The sequence below is a fragment of the Panthera pardus genome, unplaced genomic scaffold (genome assembly GCF_024362965.1).
Source record: "Panthera pardus isolate Hobbes unplaced genomic scaffold, ASM2436296v1 HiC_scaffold_12, whole genome shotgun sequence".
Classification (NCBI taxonomy): Eukaryota; Metazoa; Chordata; class Mammalia; order Carnivora; family Felidae; genus Panthera; species Panthera pardus.
Genome location: NW_026526677.1, coordinates 59,161,395 through 59,183,791, shown reverse-complemented (window position 1 = coordinate 59,183,791; position 22,397 = coordinate 59,161,395). Strand labels below are relative to the sequence as shown.

Here is a 22,397-nt window from a genome sequence, read left to right as displayed (position 1 = left end):
CCCAAATAACTGACACCAAAAACAATTTTTCAAACTAATCCCTAAGATTTTCTGGTGTGTCCAATAGTTTCCAAACACACTCCTGGTTGTGAGACCGAACTGACTAATCCGTAATAAAATTGTACTGCACTTCATCAAAAGTCACCATTCTGTTTTGACCCTCCAAAGAATCATGTAGAATAAGAGCAAACAGCCCAGATCTTCTTTTAGGAAAGTCAATAATCTAGATTTAGAAAAGATGAATTGGGGTGGTTACAAAACAAGTTTTCGCTTTAGAAAGCATTTTACCTTAAGCCACACTAAACAAACTTATGATGATACTTAAAACAAGATTCTATTTACACAGTGCTTTTTACACTATGTGTCAAGGCACAGCTGGACTAAACAAAACTCACAGAATTAGGAAAACCCTCTTACCTTATGTTCAAATGGAGCACCATAGTAGCCATCGTTCAGCCCAAAAATTATTTCATTCTGGTTGCGGGCATGAATCTATAAAAGAAGAAAAACACCCTATCAGTTCTTCTCATTCCAATTAAGTTTTAATATGATTGGAGCATGACAGTTAAAACGGGACCTACTTCAATGCTGAAAAACAGGCTGACTAATCTAACAAGCCAGCAGAAAACAAATCACTTATCCTAAGACCAGAGAATCTATTGAGAGCCTCTTGCTTTAGTCAAAGGGCTCACAAAATCATCACATGAGATAACAGGCACCATCATTCACATATATTTTCCACAAATACTTCTTGAGATTGCTATGGAAAGGCTAGTTCTAAAACACAAGGGATCCAGAGACATACTGTATATTCTCTGATCTCAAAGAAAACACAATCCTAGTCCATAAGAGTGCTTTAAAAAACAAAGTCCTGAGGTGCCTGGGTGGCTCAGTTGATTGAGTGTCTGACTTTGGCTCAGAATCTCTCGGTCCATCAGTCTGAGCCCAATGTCAGGTTCTATGCTGACAGCTCAGGGCCTGGAGCCTGCTTGGAGTTCTGTGTCTCCCTTTCTCTCTGCCCCTCCCCTGCTCGTGCTCTTTCTCTCAAAAGAATAAATAAATGTTAAACACACACACACACACACACACACACACACACACACACACACAAAGTCCTAGAAAAAAACATACAAGGTTAATATTATTTTCTATTTTCAAAAAGACAGTTTAAAGATAATAATACCTAAGCTGCATCATCACTCTGGACCCTAGTTTCCTCAACTAGAAATTAATGAGTCAGATTATGCTCTGTTATATCACACTTCTGTACCTACCCCCACCTCCTCTGGCTAAATCCAACATATCATCCAAATTTCACTCAAGATGACCAATCAATTTAACCTAACTAACGTTTGTAAAACAATCCGTTCAGTGACAACAGAATACACGTCACATGTATAGGAAACACTCACCAAAAAGAGATCTTATATTCTGGGCCATAAAATAAACCTCACAAAAGCCAAAAGGATTGAAATCATACAAACTCTTTTCTCTAAATCCGTCAGAATTCAAGTAGAAATCAAGAAAAGAAGGATATCTGGAAAATCCACAAATGTTTGAAAATTAAATACCATACCTCTAAATAACCCTTGAGTCAAGAAATAAAAGGGAAATTAGAAAATATTTTGAATTGAATGAAAATGAAAATACAACATTGAAGTCTGTGAGTCAGTTATTGCAAGGCTTAGAGGAAAATTTATTAAATGCTTACTTTAGAAAAGATAAGTCTCAAAACAGTAATGCAAAATCCTACCTTGAGAAACTAGTAAAGAAGAGCAAAGTAAACCCAAAGCAAGCAAAAGAAAGAAAATTATAAGTATAAAATGAGAAATCAATGAAACTGAAAATAACGATAATCAATGAAACTAAATACCAGTTCTTTGCAAAGCTGAGAAAATGGATAACTCTCTAGGCAGAGTGATTAAGAGTAGAAAGAGACAGAAATTACTGATAGCAAGAATGAAAGAGGCAAGGATCATTAGACAGCCTATAAGCCTTACAAGAATAGAGTAATACTGTGAAAATTTTTATACTAATAAATTTGAAATGTTATGTGAAACTGACAAACTCTTAGGAAAACAAACTATCAAAGCTCACTCAAAAAGAAATAGATAACCTAAAAAGCCCCATATCTAGTTAAGTAATAGAAGTTATACTTTTAAACTTTCCCACAGGGAAATCTTAACACCCAAATGGGTTCACTGAAGAATTCTGTCAAACATTTGTGTAATAATGAATACCAACTTTGTTACACAAATCCTTCCAGAAAACAGAAAGCTAAACACTTCCCAATCTATTTTACAAGACCAGCATTACTCTCATACTAAACCAGAAAAGAACAATGCAAGAAAAGTACAGACCAATATCCCCCACGGACACAGATGAAAGAAGTCTTACCAAAATACTAGCAAATATAATCCATTATGAAAGGAAATTTCCTGAACCTGATAAAGTGTTTACAAAATTTACAGCTAGTATTATACTTAATAACGAAGGACTGAATACTTTTAACCAACATCAGTAACAAAACAAGGATGTCTACTCTACTCACTTCTATTCAACATTACATTGTACTGAAGTCTGAACCAATGAAATAAGACAAGAAAAAGAGAAAAAATACATACCATTGAGAAGAAATTAAACAATGTGTGCACAGATATGACTGCCTATATAGGCAGAATTTATAAAAGGAATCTACCAAAAAACTACTAGACCTAATAAATGAGTTTAGCAAGGTCAGAGAATACATGCTCCACACAGAAATGTTTGTATATATTAGCAACAATAGTTGCAAATAGGAATAGTTTTTTAAAGGAACAGCATTTAAACTAGCATTAAAGAACATGGAATCCACAGGTACAAATCTATCAAAATATGTGCAAGATCTGTATACTGAAAACTACAAGATGCTGATGAGTGAAATAAGATTTTCACAAATGCAGGGATACCATGTCCACAGATTGAAACACTCGATACCATTGAGATGTCAATTCTTCCCAAATTTTCTTAGATTTTTGTAGAATTGACAAATTAATCCTAAAATATATATGTAAAAGCAAAAGATCTAGAATAGCCAGAACAACACTGAAAAAAAGATCAAAGTTGGAGGATGCATATTACCTGAATTCATGACGTATAAAACTACAATATTCAAGATCATGTAGTATTGGCATAAAGACAGACGTGCAGATCAATAAAATACAATACAGTCCAGAAACAGACCCATACAAATGATTTTAAACAATTCATTTCAACAAAGATAGCAAGGTAATTCAATAAGAGCTCTTACAACAGAGTACAGGAACAAATGTTCATCTATCTGCAAAACAACGAACCTTACACTTTAAATAAAAGTGAATTCAAAATGATCATAGGCATAAACATAAAACCTAAGACTATAAAACTTCTAGAGAAAAAACTCCATAAGAGAAATCTTTGTGACCTTGGATTAGGTGAAGATGTCTTAGATAAAACACAAAAAGGATGAAACATTAAAGTAAAAGCTAATATAGCAGACTTCATCAACACTTATAAGCTTCTGTTCTTTGAACGGCACTTAAAGAAATGAAAAGCCACAGACTGGCAGAAAATAATTGGAAAATACAGATCTTATAAAGAACTGACTCATATCCAGAATACATACAGAAATTCTACTCGATAATGAGAATTCAAACAACCAAATAAAAAGTGGGCAAAAATCTGAATATTTTACAAAAAAAGGGTAAGAGAAAGAGAGACTGATGACAAACATTTTTTGAACTGCTCAACATGATTTCATCACCAGAGAAATTCAAATTAAAATCACAAGATTCTATACACCCATAACAAAGCAGCACAAACAGAAGAAAGAGAAATTAAGAAAACAATCCCATTTACAATTGTACCCAAAAAAATAAGATACCTAGGAATAAACCCAAAAAAGCAGTGAAAGACCTATGCTCTGAAAACAAGAAATTAAAGACAATGCAAAGAAATGGAAACACATTCCAAATTCTACACTCATGGACTAGAAGAACAAATATCGTTAAAATGTCGTACTACTCAGGGGTGCCTGGGTGTCTTAGTCGGTTAAGCGTCCAACTTCAGCTCAGGTCTTGATCTCATGGTTCATGGGTTCAAGCCCCACGTCAGGTTCTGTGCTGACAGCTCAGAGCCTGGAGCCCTCTTCAGATTCTATGTCTCCTCTCTCTCTGCCCCTCCCTGGCTCATGCTCTGTCTCTCTCTCTCTCAAAAATGAATAAACATTTAAAAAAAATTTTTTTAATGTCTTACTAGTCAAAGCAATCTACACATGTAATGCCTATCAAAATACCAACAGCATTTTTTCACAGAAATAAAATAAACAATCCTAAAATATATATGGAACCACAAAAGACCCTGAATAGTCAAAGCAATCTTGAAAAAGAAAAGCAAAGCTGGAGGCATCACAATTCTAAACTTCAAGTTATATTATAAAGCTGTGGTAATCAAAACAGTATGGCACTGGCATAAAAACAGACACATAGATCAATGCAACATAATATAAAATCCAGAAATAAACCCACAATGATATGGTCAATTAATCTTTGACAAAGCAGAGAAGACTATCCAATGGGAAAAAGACAGTCTCTTTAACAAATGGGTGTTGGGGAAACTGGACAGACACATGCAAAAGAATGAAACTGGACCACTTTCTTACACCATACCCAAAAATAAATTCAAAATGGATTAAAGACCTAAATGTGAGACCTGAAACCATAAAAATCCCAGAAAAGAACACAGGGAATAATTTCTCTGACATTGGCTGTAGCAACATAGGTCCCCTGAGGCAAGGGAAATAAAAGCATAATTAAACTATCAGGACTACATCAAAATAAAAAGCTTCTGCACAGCAAAGGAAACAATCAACAAAACTAAAAGGCAGCCTACTGAATGGGAACAGATATTTGCAAATGACATATCTTATAAGGGTTAATATCCAAGATATATAAAGAATTCATAAAACTCAACACCCAAAAAGCAAATAATCCAATTTTAAAAAGGGCAGAAGGCACAAACAGACATTTCTCCAAAAAAGACATTCACAGCCAACAGACACATGGAAAGATGCTCATCATCACTTACCATCAGGGAAATGCAAATCAAAACTATAATGAAATATCACCTCATAACTATCCGAATGGCTAAAATCAACAATACAAGAAACAACAGGTGTTGGCAAGAATGTGAAGAAAAAGAACACTCACGCACTGTTGGTGGGAATGCAAATTGGTGCAGCCGCTGTGGAAAACAGTATGGAGGTTCCTCAAAAAGTTAAAAATAAAACTACACTATGATCTAGCAATTGCACTATTAAGTATTTACCCAGACAATACAAAAACACTAATTCAAAGAGATACATGCACCCCTATGTTTATAGAACCATTATTTACAGTAGCTAAGATATGTAGGCAGCCCAAGTGTCCATCGACTGATGAATGGATAAAGAAGATATGGTGTGTGTGTGTGTGTGTGTGTGTGTGTGTGTGTGAGAGAGAGAGAGAGAGAGAGAGAGAGAGAGAGAGAGAGGGAGACACACACACACACACACACACACACAGAGAGAGAGAGAGAGAGAGAGAGAGAGAGAGAGAGAGATGGTATATTACTCAGCCATAAAAAATGGAAGCTTGCCATTTGCAATGATTTGGATGCATCTAGAGAATATAATGCTAAGTGAAATGAGTCAGTCAGAGAAAGATAAATACCGTATCATTTCACTCATATGTGGAATTTAAGAAACAAATGAAGTGAAAAAAGAGAGAGAGAGGCAAACCAAGAAACAGACTCTTAACTACAGAAAACACACTGATGGTTACCAGAGGGCAGGTGGGTAGAGGAATAGGTGAAATAGGTGATGGGGATTAAGGAGTGCACTTGTCATGATGAGTACTAGGTAATTAAAATAAAAACTTAAAAAAAAAAAAAGAATCACAAGATACCACTTCAAACCCACCAGAATGGCAAATAGTTTGGCAGCTTCTTATAAATTTCAGCACACACTTAAAACTAGACCCAGACATCCCATTCCTAGGTATTTACTCAAGAGAAATGACAACATATGTCCACAAAAAGACCTATATTTAAATATTCACAGCAGCACTACTCATTGTGGTGGTTACTAGACTTCACACATTTGTCAAGCCTACTGAACTGTATACCTTAAAAGGGTGAATTTTATTATATATCCATTATACCTCAACAACCTGACTTGCAAAAGAAAATTTCATTCAAAAGTCAGCCCAACCTGACTCTACCTAGTCCTGTCTAAATACCTCTTCCATATATTCCCCCAAATTGTATTACAAAGCCGTAGTAATTAAAACAGTATGGTACTGTGCAGGTCTATGCAAGTATTCATCAATTATCAGTGTACTAAGTCTAAGGATCTTGTCTTACCCACCTCTGGATCCTTAACAGTAAGAACAATGCCTGATAGAAAGTACATGATCAATGAACCTAAGTAATTCTATTATCCTCATACATCTTAATCTTGCTTAGTCTGAAAATTTGTAACTCTATTTTTTTATGTTTATTTGTTTTTGAGTGAGAGAGAGAGAGAGAGAGAGAGAGAGAGAGAGAGAGAGAGAGAGATGGAGTATGAGTGGGGGAGAGGCAGAGAGAGAGGGAGACATAGAATCCCAGGCTCCAGGCTCTGAGCTGTCAGCACAGAGCCTGATACAGGGCTCAGACCCACGAATGGCGAGATCATAACCTGAGCTAAAGTCAGCCACTTAACCAACTGAGCCACCCAGGTACCCCAATTTGTAATCCAAGTTTATCTGATTTTCTAGTAGTATATTACTTGTTATATCTATTTCATAGGTGAGTTCTGACTTTCTACAATGATACTAAGTTTCTAATTGGCTTTAAAAATATGTTTTCCCTTTCTCTTGTTCTCCGTTATACCAGCATAACCAGCTTTATATTTATAATAAGACACCTGAAAGTTGACTCTCTGCAATTAAGCAAGTTTGACATAAACACAGTTGGGTATTTCAAGATCACTACCTAAGGAATATGTGAGTTGAAAGCATGAAGGCCATCTTCATTGCTTCTATAGCCATACACTCTAATGTTAAGAAGCATCATCCTCTGAGAAATGCAGGTACTTTCAGAAGAAAGACAAACAAGTACTCAATACCAGAGTCTATCCACAGAGAGCCAACTATGGTATTTGGGAAGACAGAAAGAGTACTGCCTCAGCGCAGGGCTCTGGTTGGCCAATCTAAAGGCAACAAGTATACCGTACCAAAAGAGGAAAAAAGGCCCTAAGCTAAAAGTCAGTGTTTTATAAATTTTTATTAAGACCAGTCCTAAAGGGGTGCCTGGGTGGCTCAGTTGGCTAAGCGTCCGACTTCGGCTCAGGTCATGATCTCGCGGTCTGTGAGTTCAAGCCCCGTGTCGGGCTCTGTGCTGACTGCTCAGAGCCTGGAGCCTGTTTCAGCTTCTGTGTCTCCCTCTCTCTCTGACCCTCCCCCGTTCATGTTCTGTCTCTCTCTGTCTCAAAAATAAATAAACATTAAAAAAAAAATTTTTTAAAAAACCAGTCCTAAAACAGGGAGAATAATACAAAAACAAAAGATTAAGAATCTGTAGCCATTAGAATTTAGTTATGGAAAATATCCATTATATGCATTGTTCTGGTCACTATACAGAAGAACACAAAATAAAGTATACAATAAGCAAAATGAGGGTAGAGGATTTTTTTTTAATCTGATAAAAAAAACATGTAGAAGTAAATTGATTCTTTAAAAGAAATATACCAGAAAGTCTATATTGAATAAATATTAAGAAACATCAAGGATATTCATAGATATGACTAATATTTTAAAGTTACCTTTAACAGCAGTCCCTCGGGTATCACAAAATAGATACAGCACTCATTCCAAGGTAGGTGGACTACCAAGGACTATATGTATATATTAGTGTGATACAAAACAAAGAATAAATTTGTAAGTCAGCCAGGCCTGGAATCAAATCCCAGCTCCGCCTAGCAGTGTGATCTTGAACAGTTTTTTAAACTCTCTATGGTTCAATTTTCCCATCTGGAAAATAAGGGCAATAATACCAAACTTCACAAGGCTGACACAAACACAAATTATAATAATCTATGTCTGGGGATGGTAAATAGGTTTCAAATCATATGCAACTCTGATAAATTACTAGTTGCATCCCAGAACAGTGTCAGAAGGGATTATGGAGCTACTTCTGAGCTCAGCTAGAAGGGTGCTATGATCCAATAGGTACATCACTCAAAGGGGATTGGTAGCAGTGTATAAACCAGGCAATTGTTATCTCCGTGCTCAATAAACAGTAGCTCTCCTTATTCCTGAAACAACTCAACTCTACGGATCATAAGAGAAGCGCTTTATAGTACATTCCATATTTGCAACTTAATGTTTAGATTCTATCGGGGAATATCCAATAAAACAGAAGAAGCAGAATGCTATTGGAAAGTATATTCTTTCCTACACCTCCCAGGAAAAAATCCTCTTGAATTAGCAGCTTAGGGTGCTTCCTCATAAGTTTCCTCAGTTAAAAATTATTTTTCAAACTTGGTAATGACTCAAATTTCTATAATTAAGTAAACAATCATCAAAGTTCTCTATGATCGGAAACGTAGAATCGTAAGAATCTACAGAAAGGTTAGATAGGTTAATTTAGAGAAGACAACTACTCATAACTAGAATCTAAAAATTCCCTAAACATTAAAAAAAAGTGGGGGTGCGCCTGGGTGGCTCAGTCAGTTGAGTGTCCAACTTTGGCTCAGGTCTTGATCTCGCGGTTCATGGGTTCAAGCCCCGCATTGGGCTCTGTGCTGACAGCTCAGAGCCTAGAGCCTGCTTCAGATTCTGTGTCTCCCTCTCTGTCTGCCCCTCCCTTGCTCATGTTCTCTTTCTTTCTCTCTCTCAAAAATACATAAACATTGGGGCGCCTGGGTGGCTCAGTCGGTTAAGCGGCCGACTTCGGCTCAGGTCATGATCTCGCGGTCTGTGAGTTCGGGCCCCGCGTCGGGCTCTGTGCTGACAGCTCAGAGCCTGGAGCCTGTTTCAGATTCTGTGTCTCCCTCTCTCTCTGCCCCTCCCCCGTTCATGCTCTGTCTCTCTCTGTCTCAAAAATAAATAAAACGTTAAAAAAAATTAAAAAAATACATAAACATTATAAATAAATAAACAAATAATTACCTGCTGACCCAAGTATTTCAGCCCATCCAAACAGACTTTCCATTCAATCAAAAGCTGGTAGATGTCCTCCTTTCCACCCCATATCTTCACCACGAAACAAGACACAGATGTATCAAGACGGTCTGGCATTATTCCAAAATCAAGACTCCGCCACGTTGGATTCTGTTGATGGAAAGGAGAGTGTGCTTTATGAAGACTCTAACTTGTTTATAATTATTTCAATTAGGTTATAAATCATTTTGTTTTTAAAAACCAAAAGACCTCATAAATGTATTAAATTACAAACCTAAATGAATCAGGAAGACATTCCCATTAACACAATGGTAGTGATAATGGTATAAGCATACCTCGGAGCTAATTGCCGGTTTGGTCCCAGACTACCACAATAAAGCAAGTTTCACACTAAAGCAAGTCAAATGAATCTTTTGGTTTCTCACTGCATAGAAAAGTTATGTTTATAATATAACACAGTCTCTTAAGTGTTCAATAGCATTATGTCTAAAAAAAAGAAACGTAAACACCTTTTAAAAAATACTTTATTACTGGGGCACCTGAGTGGCTCAGTCAGTTAAATGTCCAACTCCGGCTCAGGTCATGATCTCACAGTTTGTGAGTCTGAGCCCCACATCAGGCTCTCTGCTGTCAATACACTGCCCGCTTCAGACCCTCTGTCCCCCTCTCTCTCTGCTTCTCCCCCTTCTCAAAAATAAATAAACACTAAAAAAAATACTGCTTAAAAATGTAACCATCATCTGAGCATTGAGCAAGTCATAATCTTTTTGCTGGTGGAGGGCATTGCCTCGATGTTGATGTTGGTGTATGCAATGAGGATAGTACTTTACACACAGTAAAACCTCTTTCAAAATTACAATCAAACCTCTTGAACCTACCACTGTTTTTTAACAACTAAATTTGGGTAATATTCTAAATCCTTCCTCGTCATTTCAACCATCTTCACAGGATCTTAACCAGGAGTAGATTCTTTCTCAAGAAACCACTTTCTTTCTTCATCCATGAGAAGCCAGTCCTCATCTGTTCAAGTTTTATCATGAGATAACAGCAATTCAGCCCCGTCTTCAGGCTCCCCTTGTAATTCTACTTCTCTCCCTATTTCTACAACGTCTGTCATCACTTCTTCCACTGAAGTCTTGAACCCCATGAGGTCGTTCATGAGGTCTGGAATCAGCTTCTTCCAAAATCCTCTCAATATTATTCTGACCTCTTCCCATGAACCACAATGTTCTTAATGGAATCTAGAATGGTGAATCCTTTCTGGCAGGTTCTTAATTGGCTTTGCCCAGATCTATCAGAATCGCTATCTATAGCAGCTACAGCCTTATGAAATTTATTTCTTAAATAATAAGACTTGAATGTTGAAATTACTCTTTGGATCCACGAGCTACAGAATGGATGTTGTTAGCAGGCATGAAAACAACATTAATTTCATTTTACACCTCCATCAGAGGTCAAGAGTGTTCAGGTGCATTGTCAATGAGGAGTAGTATCTTGAAAGGAATCTTTTTCTGAGCAGATCCCAACAGTGGGCTTAAAATATTCATGAAATCATGTTGGAAACAGATGTGTTGCCACTCAGGCTTTCTTGCTCCATTTATAGAGCAGAGGCAGAATGGATTTAGCACAATTTTTAAGGGCCCTAAAATTTTCAAAATGGTATGACATTGGCTTCAACTTAAAGTCACCAGCTGCATTAGTTCGTAACAAGAGAGTCAGACTGTTCTTTTGAAGCTTTGAAACTAGGCACTGACCTCTTTAGCTGTGAAAGTCTTAGATGGCACCTTTTTCCAATTAAGAAGGCTGTTTGATCTACATTGAAAATCTGCTGTTTAATGTAGCCACCTTTATTAATTATCTTCGTCAGATCTTCTGGAGAACTTGCTGCAGCTTCTACATCAGCACTTGCTGCTTCACCTTGCACTTTTGTGTTATAGAGACAGTTTCTTTCCTTAAACTTCATGAACCAACCTATGCTAGCTTCAAACTTTTCTTCTGCAGTTTCCTCACCCCTCCAAGCCTTCATGTAATTGAAGAAAGTTAGGGTCTTGCTCTAGATTAAACTTTGACTTAAGGGAATGTTGTGGTTGGCTTGATCTCCTATTGGGACCTCTCAAACTTTCTCCACATCAGCAGTAAGACTGTTTTCACTTTCTTATCATCCTGTGTTCACTGGAGCAGCACCTTTAATTTCCTTCAAGAACTTTTCCTTTACATTCACAACTTAGCTAACTACTGGGTGCAAGAGGCCTGGCTTTGGTATATATCTTGGCTTTCAACAGGCTCTCTGCACTAAGCTTAATCATTTCTAGCTTGTGATGTAAAGCAAGAGGCATGTGACTCTTTATTTCACTTGAACATTTAATGGGCCATTGTAGGGTTATTAACTGGCCTAATCACAATATTGTTATGTCTCAGGGAAATAGGGAGGCTGGAGGAGAGGGAGAGAAGTGGGGAAATGGGCTGGTCGGTGGAGGAGTCAGAACACACACAACATTTATCAGTTAAGTTCACCATCTTATATGGGTGCAGTGCATTGTGATAGCAATGTCACAGGTCACCATAACAAGTATAATCATAATGACAATTTTGAAATATTGTGAGAATCACTAAAACATGACACAGAGACAGAAAGTAAGCAAATGTTTTTGGAAAAATGGTGCCAACAGACTTGGTCAAAGCCAGGTTATCATAAACTTCCAATCTGTAAAAACACATTATCTGTGAAGCGCAGTAAACTGAAGTGCAGTAAAATGACGTATACCTGTAAACAGTACAGGAGCACCTGCCAACCATTTGCTGAGTGAAGAAAACAGTAAGAGGAGGAGGAACATCAGTACAGAGGCTACCGTAGTAGGGCCTGCAGATGATGGTCTGGGAGACGGAGAATGGACGTGGAACAGGTAAGGGAGATGGGTTTTGGAACTAGATGTGACAGGAGTTGCTGATGGGTTGGAGGGAGGGCATAGATAAGGGAGGAATCTAGAAGGTCTCCTGGGTTTCTGCCTCAAACAACTGGGCAGATGATGTGCCGTTTTCTGTGCAGGGGGAGACTGGCAAAGGGTAAGGGATACGGTATGGGGGGTGGGGGGGGCAGGGCAAGAGAACCAGGAGTCCGCTCTTGAACGTGCCAGGTATGAGATGCCTTTGGGATACGTGGGCATGGACGTCAGGCTGACAGTCTGGAGCCCAGAAGAGAGGTACAGGTGGAAGTGGCAGCCATGTCATGAGCCAGGTCACCCAGGGAGAGTAGGAATGAAGGGAGAAGAGGGCCGGGACCCACGTGGGTCCATAACGGTCTTAAAGCCAACAAAAACCAACCCAGCCGAACAAGGTCACGTTAGTGTGGTGAGCTGGAGAAGTCTGTTTCAGCTCCCTGGGTTGGCTTCTTCCTCTGTAAAATGAGGTGATAATTCTTCCTCATAGGACCATACCCCAGAGCCCCGGACACACAAGGAGGGGCTCAACAGATGACAAAGCCCCAGGGTGGCCCCGATTTCTCCGTTCTGACAAGACCGGAAAAGAGACAGACTTAGCTCTTCTCCAGCCGAAGCCAGCAGAAATAGGTCCCTTAGCCATCTCGATGAGTTAGTCCCCCTCAGAGCTTTGCCGATTCTCCAGGCTTCTCCAGAGCACTGGCCAGCAGGGCCCTGCCCTAGAAGGGAAGTCCATGCTGCATGCAGCTCCTCAGAATGACCACCAGTACTTCTGAATTTTGCTGCTTATTGTCACTAGGAGGATATATTCTAATTTCTCACTAACATGGCCTCATATGGTAATTCATCTATTTATTCAATACTTAATGCACAATTATTAAGAACCAACACATAAATGCCTTCAAAATACCTCTAAAGTATTAGATTCAAACCTCTATTTAAAGAATTACATTACTTCATGAAAAGGTCAGTAGAAGAATTATGCAAAAGGCTACACAGTAGCACAAACGGGAGTAAATAAACTTTAAATGAATCGGGGAAAGACATCACCACAGAGGCTGTGAAACTTGACTTCTAAAGGATAAACAGGATTTCCCCAGGTTAAAATAAGGAACGGCAGGCACAGGGAACACCATAAACAAGGGTCCAGCAGTATGACGTATGATGTGGTCAGGGAGCTAAGACAACTGGAATGCATGCAAGCGTAATGGTTCACAAAGCTCAAGAAATAAACAAGGCACTAAATTGAAGATTCTTTGGGGACACCTGGCTGGCTTAGTTGGTAGAGCATGCAACTCTTGATCTCAGGGTCGTGAGTTCAAGGCCTATGTTGGGCATAGAGATTACTTAAAAATAATAATTTAAAAAAATCTTAAAAAAAAAAAAAATGGGGGCGCCTGGGTGGCTCCGTTGGTTAAGTGGTTAACTTCGGCTCAGGCCATTATCTCGCATTTTGTGAGTTCAAGACTCGTGTTGGGTTCTGTGCTAACAGCTCAGAGCCTGGAGCCTGCTTCAGATTCTGTGTCTCCCTCTCTCTGCCCCTTCCATGCTCACACTCTGTCTCTGTCTCTCCAAAAATGAATAAACATTAAAAAAAATCTTTTTTAAACCTGAAGGATGTTTTATGCCTTGCCAAGGAGTACTTTTACTTTGTACAGTATGGGGAGAAAAGTTTTAAGGTAAGAATGACAAGGTCAACTTTATGCTCTAAAAAGCTTTATTTTTCATTAAGAGAATCATTCAGATAGTTGAAATGCTAAATGTAAATATAATCAATCTTACCAAATTAACAATTTTAATACAATATAAATCAGTCAATCAAACAGTCCTCATACAAGAATAACAATTCTTGGCTCTGTGACAGTTATTTTTCTGACCAAAGCAGGGAGGGGAGTAGGGTAGTGCTTGCTTTTGTTTTGGGAGATATACTGACGCATGTGTTTTGTGGGTTTGGTTGTTAAAGTTTCTGGAGATAAGACATGACTTCCAATTTCACAGTACTTTATGTCTGATATATCTTTTTCACTTATAGTTTGATATTTTTATTGCCTGATTTCCTTCCACTAAAATAAAAGCTCTGACAGACAGTAACATTGTCTGATTTGTTCACAAGATCTTCAAAGCTTGAAAAATCCGTGGTATGCACTCAGTAAGTATTTGCTGCATTAGTGAATGAATGTCTGATCAATTGATATGGATGTCTGAGGATACTGAAAGACCATCAATAAACAGCACGATGATAATACAGTAAGCACATTTATGCAATCAGTTTTATATTGAATCATTTAAAAAAAAAAACCAACTAAATTCCCACCCATCCACAAATTTTAGCCTACGATCAACAGAATTCCATTCTTGTATGACCCCCAGGATCTACGTGACTGTAACTGTTTCAGCAGCCCTGCTAAATAAGGGTAGAGCACAATCTGACCAGTCAGTAAGCTTCGCAGACACCAAAGTGATCGCTAGAAATGTGGATGGAACCGCGGCAATCAACCAAACAGAACCACTGGCTTATGAAGTCATTTAACTTCAGCCTTTGGTCTGTCAAACAGAGCTGAGGGGCAGAGCAGTATGGCAGAGAGGCAAGTGCTGAAGTTAAGCTATACTGCTAACCCACATAATCCCCTCTGTATCTTACAATACTCACTTATAAAAACCAGAACAACCATCACCTTACAGAGTTATAAAGCTTAAACAGAATAATCATAATTATAGTAATAGCTGCCATTTTAACATTTTATTAGTGACAGGTACTATATAAAGTCAGATAACATGAAAAGGACACAGAAGAAAGCCTATCCTAGCATTAGACAGAAGTATCTAATCTGTTTAATAAAACAGCACTGTTCATATCAATAAGCCCACCTGTAGTAAATAAGACAACCGGTTAACCTCATTAGTTAAAAAGATAAAATATCATATTTCATCAAGTCTGAATTACCACCAATGATAAGAAGTATCATTATTTTGGGGCGCCTGGGTGGCTCAGTCGGTTAAGCGTCCGACTTCGGCTCAGGTCATGATCTCGCGGTCTGTGAGTTCAAGCCCTGCGTCGGGCTCTGTGCTGACAGCTCAGAGCCTGGAGCCTGTTTCAGATTCTGTGTCTCCCTCTCTCTGACCTTCCCCCGTTCATGCTCTGTCTCTCTCTGTCTCAAAAAAATAAATAAACGTTAAAAAAAAAAATTAAAAATAAAAAAAAGGAAGTATCATTATTTTATGTGCCATTAAAAAAAAAAGTAGCAATGATTTTAAGATGCATCTAGATTTCAAAGGTATTATACTGTGAAAAAATGTGCACCTGAGAATCAATGAAACACAATAGCTAAGTGCCTTATCCAAGGTCTCGTAGTAAAAATAGCACCAGAATTTGAACCTAGGTCTCTAAAATTCCTCTCATGTTCTTTTTTCTGTGTCTGGTTCTTGGGGTTTTTTTTCACCCCACCAAATTACAGAAGACAATTTAGAACAAAAGGGACCTTAAGAGATTGTCAACAATTTCCTTATTTTGGATCCCACAGCCAGAAGCAGAAAGAGGAAGGGAGAACTCTGCCCTCGACCCGTGCTCTATTCTCTGGCCAAAAGGAACTGGGGTCCCTTCACAGGACTCAAACTTGCTCTTACTGTTCTATCACCTCATGTACACCTGAGCAGGGCCGAGACACAAATAAGTAATTAAACATGACAGCAAAAACTAAAATATTACCACAAGAACGAATGATTCATTACAGATATGCTATACTTAATCTTCACAAAACTCAGAGTCCTCTGAGTTGACAGTATTATCCCAATTTTTCAAAGGAGATACTATACTATATACTATTGTATATATACTATAAACCATTAAGTGATTTGCATAAGGTCACACATTTGGTTATAACTGGAACAGGAAGTCAAAGTCTACGTATCTGCCTTTAAACACATGATAACAATTAAAGACAAAAAGAAAACAAACAAAAAGGACAACATCAGCTAACTTTTGTATAGGACGTAGGCCATGCTGCTAGGGATCATTTACCATAAAGCATTTGGGCCTCAGTCCTAGGCAGCCCCTGAAGGAGACTCTAGTATAAGATGGGATGTTCCTCATGACAACCTTGAGTCAACGAGAAAAAGGTAAATAAAAAAGGTAAATGTTCCCTAAATAAGAAAGGGGAAGGTGGGGGGGGGGGGGGGAGGGGGGGAAGATGTGATGTAAACATGAAAAATTCAAATGATAACATTTCACCTAACTGGAATTCAACAGACCACCAACTCCACTATCCTTAAATAGTCAAAAAGAGGAAGCATGAAAAAAGAGCTACTTAAACTACCAAGTTAGATCGCATATATCCTATAAAATAAATAAATAATAAATAAATAAAAATGTCAAGTCCATGCATAGAATTTGTTTATTCCTAATTGGCATTAATTGGCATATTTTTCCAGAATATGCACTTTATTAAAACATGTATGTCTAAATGGTCGACAAAAGCATAGAACTGGAAAAGGTAATCAATTAGAACAGTATGTGAGGAAATATAAATTAAAAACACAACGTAATACCACCATCCAGCCAGAATAGCTAAAATTTAAAAGACAGATAATACCAAGTTTGAGCAAGGATGCAGAGCAGCTAAAAACCTCACACTGCTAATAGGGCTGCAACCAGTATAAACATTTTGAAAAACTATTTGGCAATATCCATGAAAGCTGAAAACAACGATGACCCTCGCACTTGATTCCACTCTTAAGTATGTATCTAAGGAAAATGAAATGCATACACATGTTCACCAGAGAACATGTCATTAGATTTAATGAACTACTACATGCAACAATATGGACGAATCTCACATATATAATGATGCTTATACATGATAGATATATATCTAGATAGATAGATAGATAGATAGATAGATAGATAGATAGATAGATACACAGATAGATAAAGTTCAAAAACAAGCCAAACTAATCAATGGTGCTAGAAGTCAGGACAGTGGTTCTCCTTGGGAGGAGGTAGTGACTAGAAGGAGAACATGAGGAGCGCTGATAATGTTCTATATTTCTTGATCTGGTTACAATGATCTGTTCTCTTTGAAAAATCATTAAGATATTATTTGTGTCCTTTACTGCAGTATGCTAGATCTCAATAAAAAGTAATGAAATTAATATTCCTTAAAAACCCAATAGCAGAAAAAATACAGCATCTTAAAAGGAGGAGGTTGCTGGGGGCATCTGGGTGGCTCAGTCGGTTAAGCGTCCAACTTCCACGCAGGTCATGATCTTGCCATTCAGAGTTCAAGCCCCGCATCGGGCTCTGTGCTGGCAGCTCAGAGCCTGGAGCTGCTTCAGATTCTGTGTCTCCCTCTCTCTCTCTCTGCCTCTCTCTCTCAAAAATAAACATTTAAAAAAATTTTTTTTAAAAGGAAGAGGTTGCAGAGATAAAGCAAATAAAGGTATCTCTTCATGATGTAATTTTAGGCCTTAAAGTCTAAAGAGCAGAAGTTGGAGAACCTTCCTGGCCTTCAAATTACACCACCTAAAAAGGCAGCTATTTCCTCTCCTATGTGTAAGATGACCTCTCATCTAAAGTACATGTGCTCTAGAATATGACACAGTATAATTTCAAATTCTCACTCTCAGAATGATAAAGTACCAGAGAAAGTATGAAAGAACCACCTCTTTCCAAAGTGAAAACAACACTTGGTGACTATATCTGAATGGCTGTATTGCATGGGGGAGAGTGATGATTCTGGGGGCAGTTGTTGCATTAAATATTTGTAAATACTTCATTCTAAAATAAATTAGAGGGGCGCCTGGGTGGCTCAGTCAGTTAAGCATCTGACTCTTGATTTCGGCTTGGGTCATGAACTCGTGGTTCATGGGTTTGAGCCCCACATGGGGCTCTGTGATGACAGTGAGGAGCCTGCTTAGGATTCTGTCTTCCTCTCTCTCTGCCCCTCCCCTGCTCACTCTCTACCTCTCTCTCTCTCTCTCAAAATAAATAAATAAACATTAAAAAAATTTTTTTAGCATATTAGAAGCCTTTGAAGGTGAGGCTAGTGTTCTTACATTACATCATATGGTTAAACAGATGAGCTGGGTTTCCTTTCTAAGCCAACACAGCAGTAACCCAGCACAGCTATTGTCAGCCTTCTCATTATAATGACCTTCCTTTATACTTTCACAAAATAGCTGCCAGACAATGAGCGGTAACTCCTGAGTCTGTACATTCAGACACAGGCAGAAAAAAGCCTACCAGACATTCAGAGACTTTATTGCCCGTGCACTTTATTACTATAAAGACCCAGATGATTTTTATTTATGTTTAACCTATGCATGTCAGCCCATTTTCTAGATGGAACAAATTATTCAAATACTAAGATCATCTAGGAACCTATACCGTATTCACTAAAAAAGTACAGTGGCAAAATATCAGGATATTTATGGCTTTGAAAAGTTCCCTGCCTACTAACTACCCACAAGACAATCCAAAATCATTATTTTACCAGGACAATTTCCCCAGAACACTGCTCAGTGACTGCTTATTTATTAAAGAAACACACTTGCACAAAAATTTCAAAACATTCACAAAATATCATTGTTCTTATCACTCAATAACAAATGTATCCTCATAAGAAACAATTGAAGGGGTGCCTGGGTGGCTCAGTCGGTTAAGCATCTGACCCTTGATTCCAGCTCAGGTCATGCTCTCATGGCTTGTGGGTTCGAGCCCTGCCTTGGGCTCTGAGCTTAGAGCTCAGAGCCTGGAACCTGCTTCGATTCTCTGTCTCCCTCTGCCTCTCTGCCTCTCCCCCACTCGTGCTCTGTCTCTCAAGTCTCTCTCTGTCTCTCAAAAATAAATGTCAAAAAAAATTAAAAAGAAACACAACTTAAATCGTTAAATTTCTCAAAAAATACACGGTAACTCTTGGGAACTGCATGTTGATTTTGTAAGTAGTAGTTCTTTCTCAGCCCATTCAGCTCTCTTTCCCTCTAATTCACCTCTACTCCCCCGTCACATCTCAACTTAGGACTTCCTTTCTGTCAGAAACCTTTCCTAGCCATCCTCTCTTAACTGAGATAAATAATACTCCTCCATGTTTTCAAAAAATCCTGTTGTTCCCTGGTACTATAATTGCATGTGTCAATTATCTTAGTCTCCCTCCAGCTCATGTAGTTGACCAGACAGAAGTTAGGAACCCCTGCAGATGATGCAGTTTAACACTGGATAACATAATTTGGCATAAATCAAGAGGATCCAGCTCTCTTCTCACGTACACGTACCCACAGAGATGAAGTGTTAATTCATCTGGTCACAATTCAACTCAAACATAAACTCGGTTTGACAATCACTCAGTAACTCATAAAAAATATTTATACTGTGAAGTCGTTTTTTTCCCCAAAGATTTGAAACAGCTCAGGCAGTCAACATTCCAACCAAAGTTTATGGTTCTGATAGTTATGTCACATGCTTTCCCTAAAAACAGAGGCTCTAGAACTTTGTTTATTCAATTATAAGGCCTATCACTGACCTCCACTAGACCTCTAGCGAATATTTAATCAGTAGAAGGAAGGAAGCTGAAGGAAATGTGACGTAAAGGGAGGGAGCACTATGTTGTAAAAGAATGGGGCCCTCTGGTTTTACCAGTCACTACCAGCCTAGGGACCTAGAGCAAGTTCCTCAGCCTGTCTGAACCTTAGTTTCCCTAACTACCAAAGCAGCACGTATCTTACCTTGTAGCACTGCTATCAGGGTAAAAAAAACGTACATCACGCATCCAACACGCTACTTGAATCACAGGTGGGTACTTAATAACTGATGCCTCTCATTTATTAAAGAAACACACAGATACAGGGAAATTTCAACCCACATGTAAACTAGCACCACTCTTACTCCTACCATGAAACTCGTAATTTTGTGATCAAAGTTTAAAAACTCCCTTTTTGCAAAAGTATCTAATGACCAACTTTATAACTGTTAAAGATAGGTGCACGTGGGTTCATTATACAACTCATCTGTACTTTTGTAAACATATAAAATCAATGTTAGAGAATCTGGGTACCTCCATTCTTGTTGCTTCAATCATTTTAGTTATTAATTAACCAATGACCCTTCAATCTAGCCTTCTCCTAAACCAAAACAAAACAAAAAAAAATCCAAGAGTTAACAAATGGTTTGGAGGGTGTGACATGCTAGCTGAACTAGAGACCTTTAAAGTTAAAGCATATACACTGACGACTAACTGTTCTACACTAAACGTATCTGAGAACAAACCATGACTCTTGACTTGTAACTTGGAGACACATGTCTACCATCTAGCCTGTCAAAGGTGGATTATTCATTACTCAATGCGATAGACATTTGTTGGACTTCTCTGGATGAAGCACTATGCTAGGGACAATAGAAAATAGATAAATGAAATAGTTGAGTGTCTTTGCCTACCAAATACTCCTAGTTTTGTGTGACGTGTAACTGCACCCTTGCCCAAATCTCTCTCCTGCTAACCAGACCTTAACCATCATCTCCTATCTCTCCAGGTCATTTCCTCTGTGGCCCCGATCCTCTGTTCCTTTGCCCCTGTTGTCATACTTGCTGAGCAAGACCTCAAACCACCCCTGCTCATCCCACCCCACATAGCCATACTAGCTTCTTAGCCAGTTCTTGAAAACCTCAGGTACACTCCTGCTTTTGCACCTTCCTGTTTCTTGGCCTGCAACAGTCCTTCCCCATATAGGTACATAGCCTGTTCCCTCACTTCTTTCAATTATCTATTCAAATGATTTCATCTATGTGACTACCAGAGAAAAAGAGCAACCCAGCCTGCCAGATACTCTCGGATTCTGCTTTATTTTACTCCATTATCTTTATTACCATCTAACATAGTCCGATTTATCATCAATTCTTTATTTTTGAAGCAGAGAGAGAGAGAGAGAGACTGAGAGAGCGGGGAAGGGGCAGAGAGAGAAGGAGAGAGAGAATTTTAAGCAGGCTCCATGCCCAGCGTGGAGCCTGACACAGGGCTCAATCTCACTAACCGAGAGATCATGACCTGAGTCAAAGTCAAGAGTCAAATGCTTAAACCAGTGAGCCACCCAGGCACCCCCAGTTTATGATCAATTCTAACATGCACTCGCCTTCGCTTTGTAAGATGAACTTTAATTTTAGAAATGTTAAGATCGATAAGGTTCTATAACTTTTGACCACCAGGTGGCAGTCATCAAGAGTCACTGTCTCTACAAGCACAACCTCAAAAATAGTTGTTTTTAATATCGGCTCTTTTAAGTTAGGCACACCGTTGGCACTACCCATGCTGAGTTTGGCATTTAAAATATCTCTCCTGGTGTAAACTGAAACAAACAAAAAACCCTGTACATAATATCTATCAAAATTTTAAATTCAAAAGATTGAAAGAGCAGCAAGTGATCGCAACAATGTGGAATAACCCAGAACTCTCATAGACTGTTGGCCAGACTGCAAATGAAACAATAATCTGGGAAAGCTGTCTGGCATTATATACTCAAGGGGGTCACATGCATACTCCCTGCAGGCTCACTCCTAGATATGTATCTCAACAGAAACGTCCACACATGTTCAACCAACAGATACAGAGGAGAATATTCACACCAGCACTATTCATATTCGCTCAAGACTAGAAACTAACCAAATGCTTATCAACAGAAAAATGGATAAATTCTGGGACATTCACACAATGCAATATTATAAACAAACTACAAATATACCTACAATATGAATGACTTACAATATACAGTTGAGACTCTTATAAAGTGGAAGTCAGACACAAAAGAGTGCATACTGTATGATTTCATTTCTATAAAGCTTAAAAGTAAGTAAAATTAATTTATGATGTTAAGTCAGGACAGCAGCAGTAACTGAAGAAGGCATGAGAGGGCTTCTGGGGCACTAAAAATATCCTATTTCTTGACCTGCGTGGTGGTTACACGAATTTCAGAAAATTCATCCAGGTGTATACTTAAGATATGTAAACTCTTCTTTATGTATGTTAAGTTTCAATAAAAAGTATTGTTTTTATGTAGACAAGAAGGCATAGACACAGAGCAACAAATCATGAATTTGGTATTAGAGAAGCAAGTATTTGTCGATGAAGAAAAAACCCTCATCCATCCTTTTCTACAAGATGTAATGAAATTCCCACAGATTAAGGAAGCATATTTATATTTTATTACCGAGATACCTACAAAAGATTCCCATCACAGGTCAAACAGTATACCTAAACGAAGG

General features: G+C 38.3%; 1 protein-coding gene across 1 annotated transcript in view; it reads right to left on the bottom strand.

Annotated features, from left to right (window-relative positions):
- Positions 1–22,397, bottom strand: part of UVRAG (UV radiation resistance associated) — a 296,412-nt gene that overhangs the window by 230,412 nt on the left and 43,603 nt on the right. Inside the window, exons 4-5 of the mRNA XM_019449868.2 lie at positions 9,207–9,368; positions 418–492 (exon numbers count right to left, since the gene is read on the bottom strand). Coding sequence (XP_019305413.1) covers positions 418–492; positions 9,207–9,368 — 237 coding nt within the window. The remainder of the gene's footprint in view (positions 1–417; positions 493–9,206; positions 9,369–22,397) is intronic.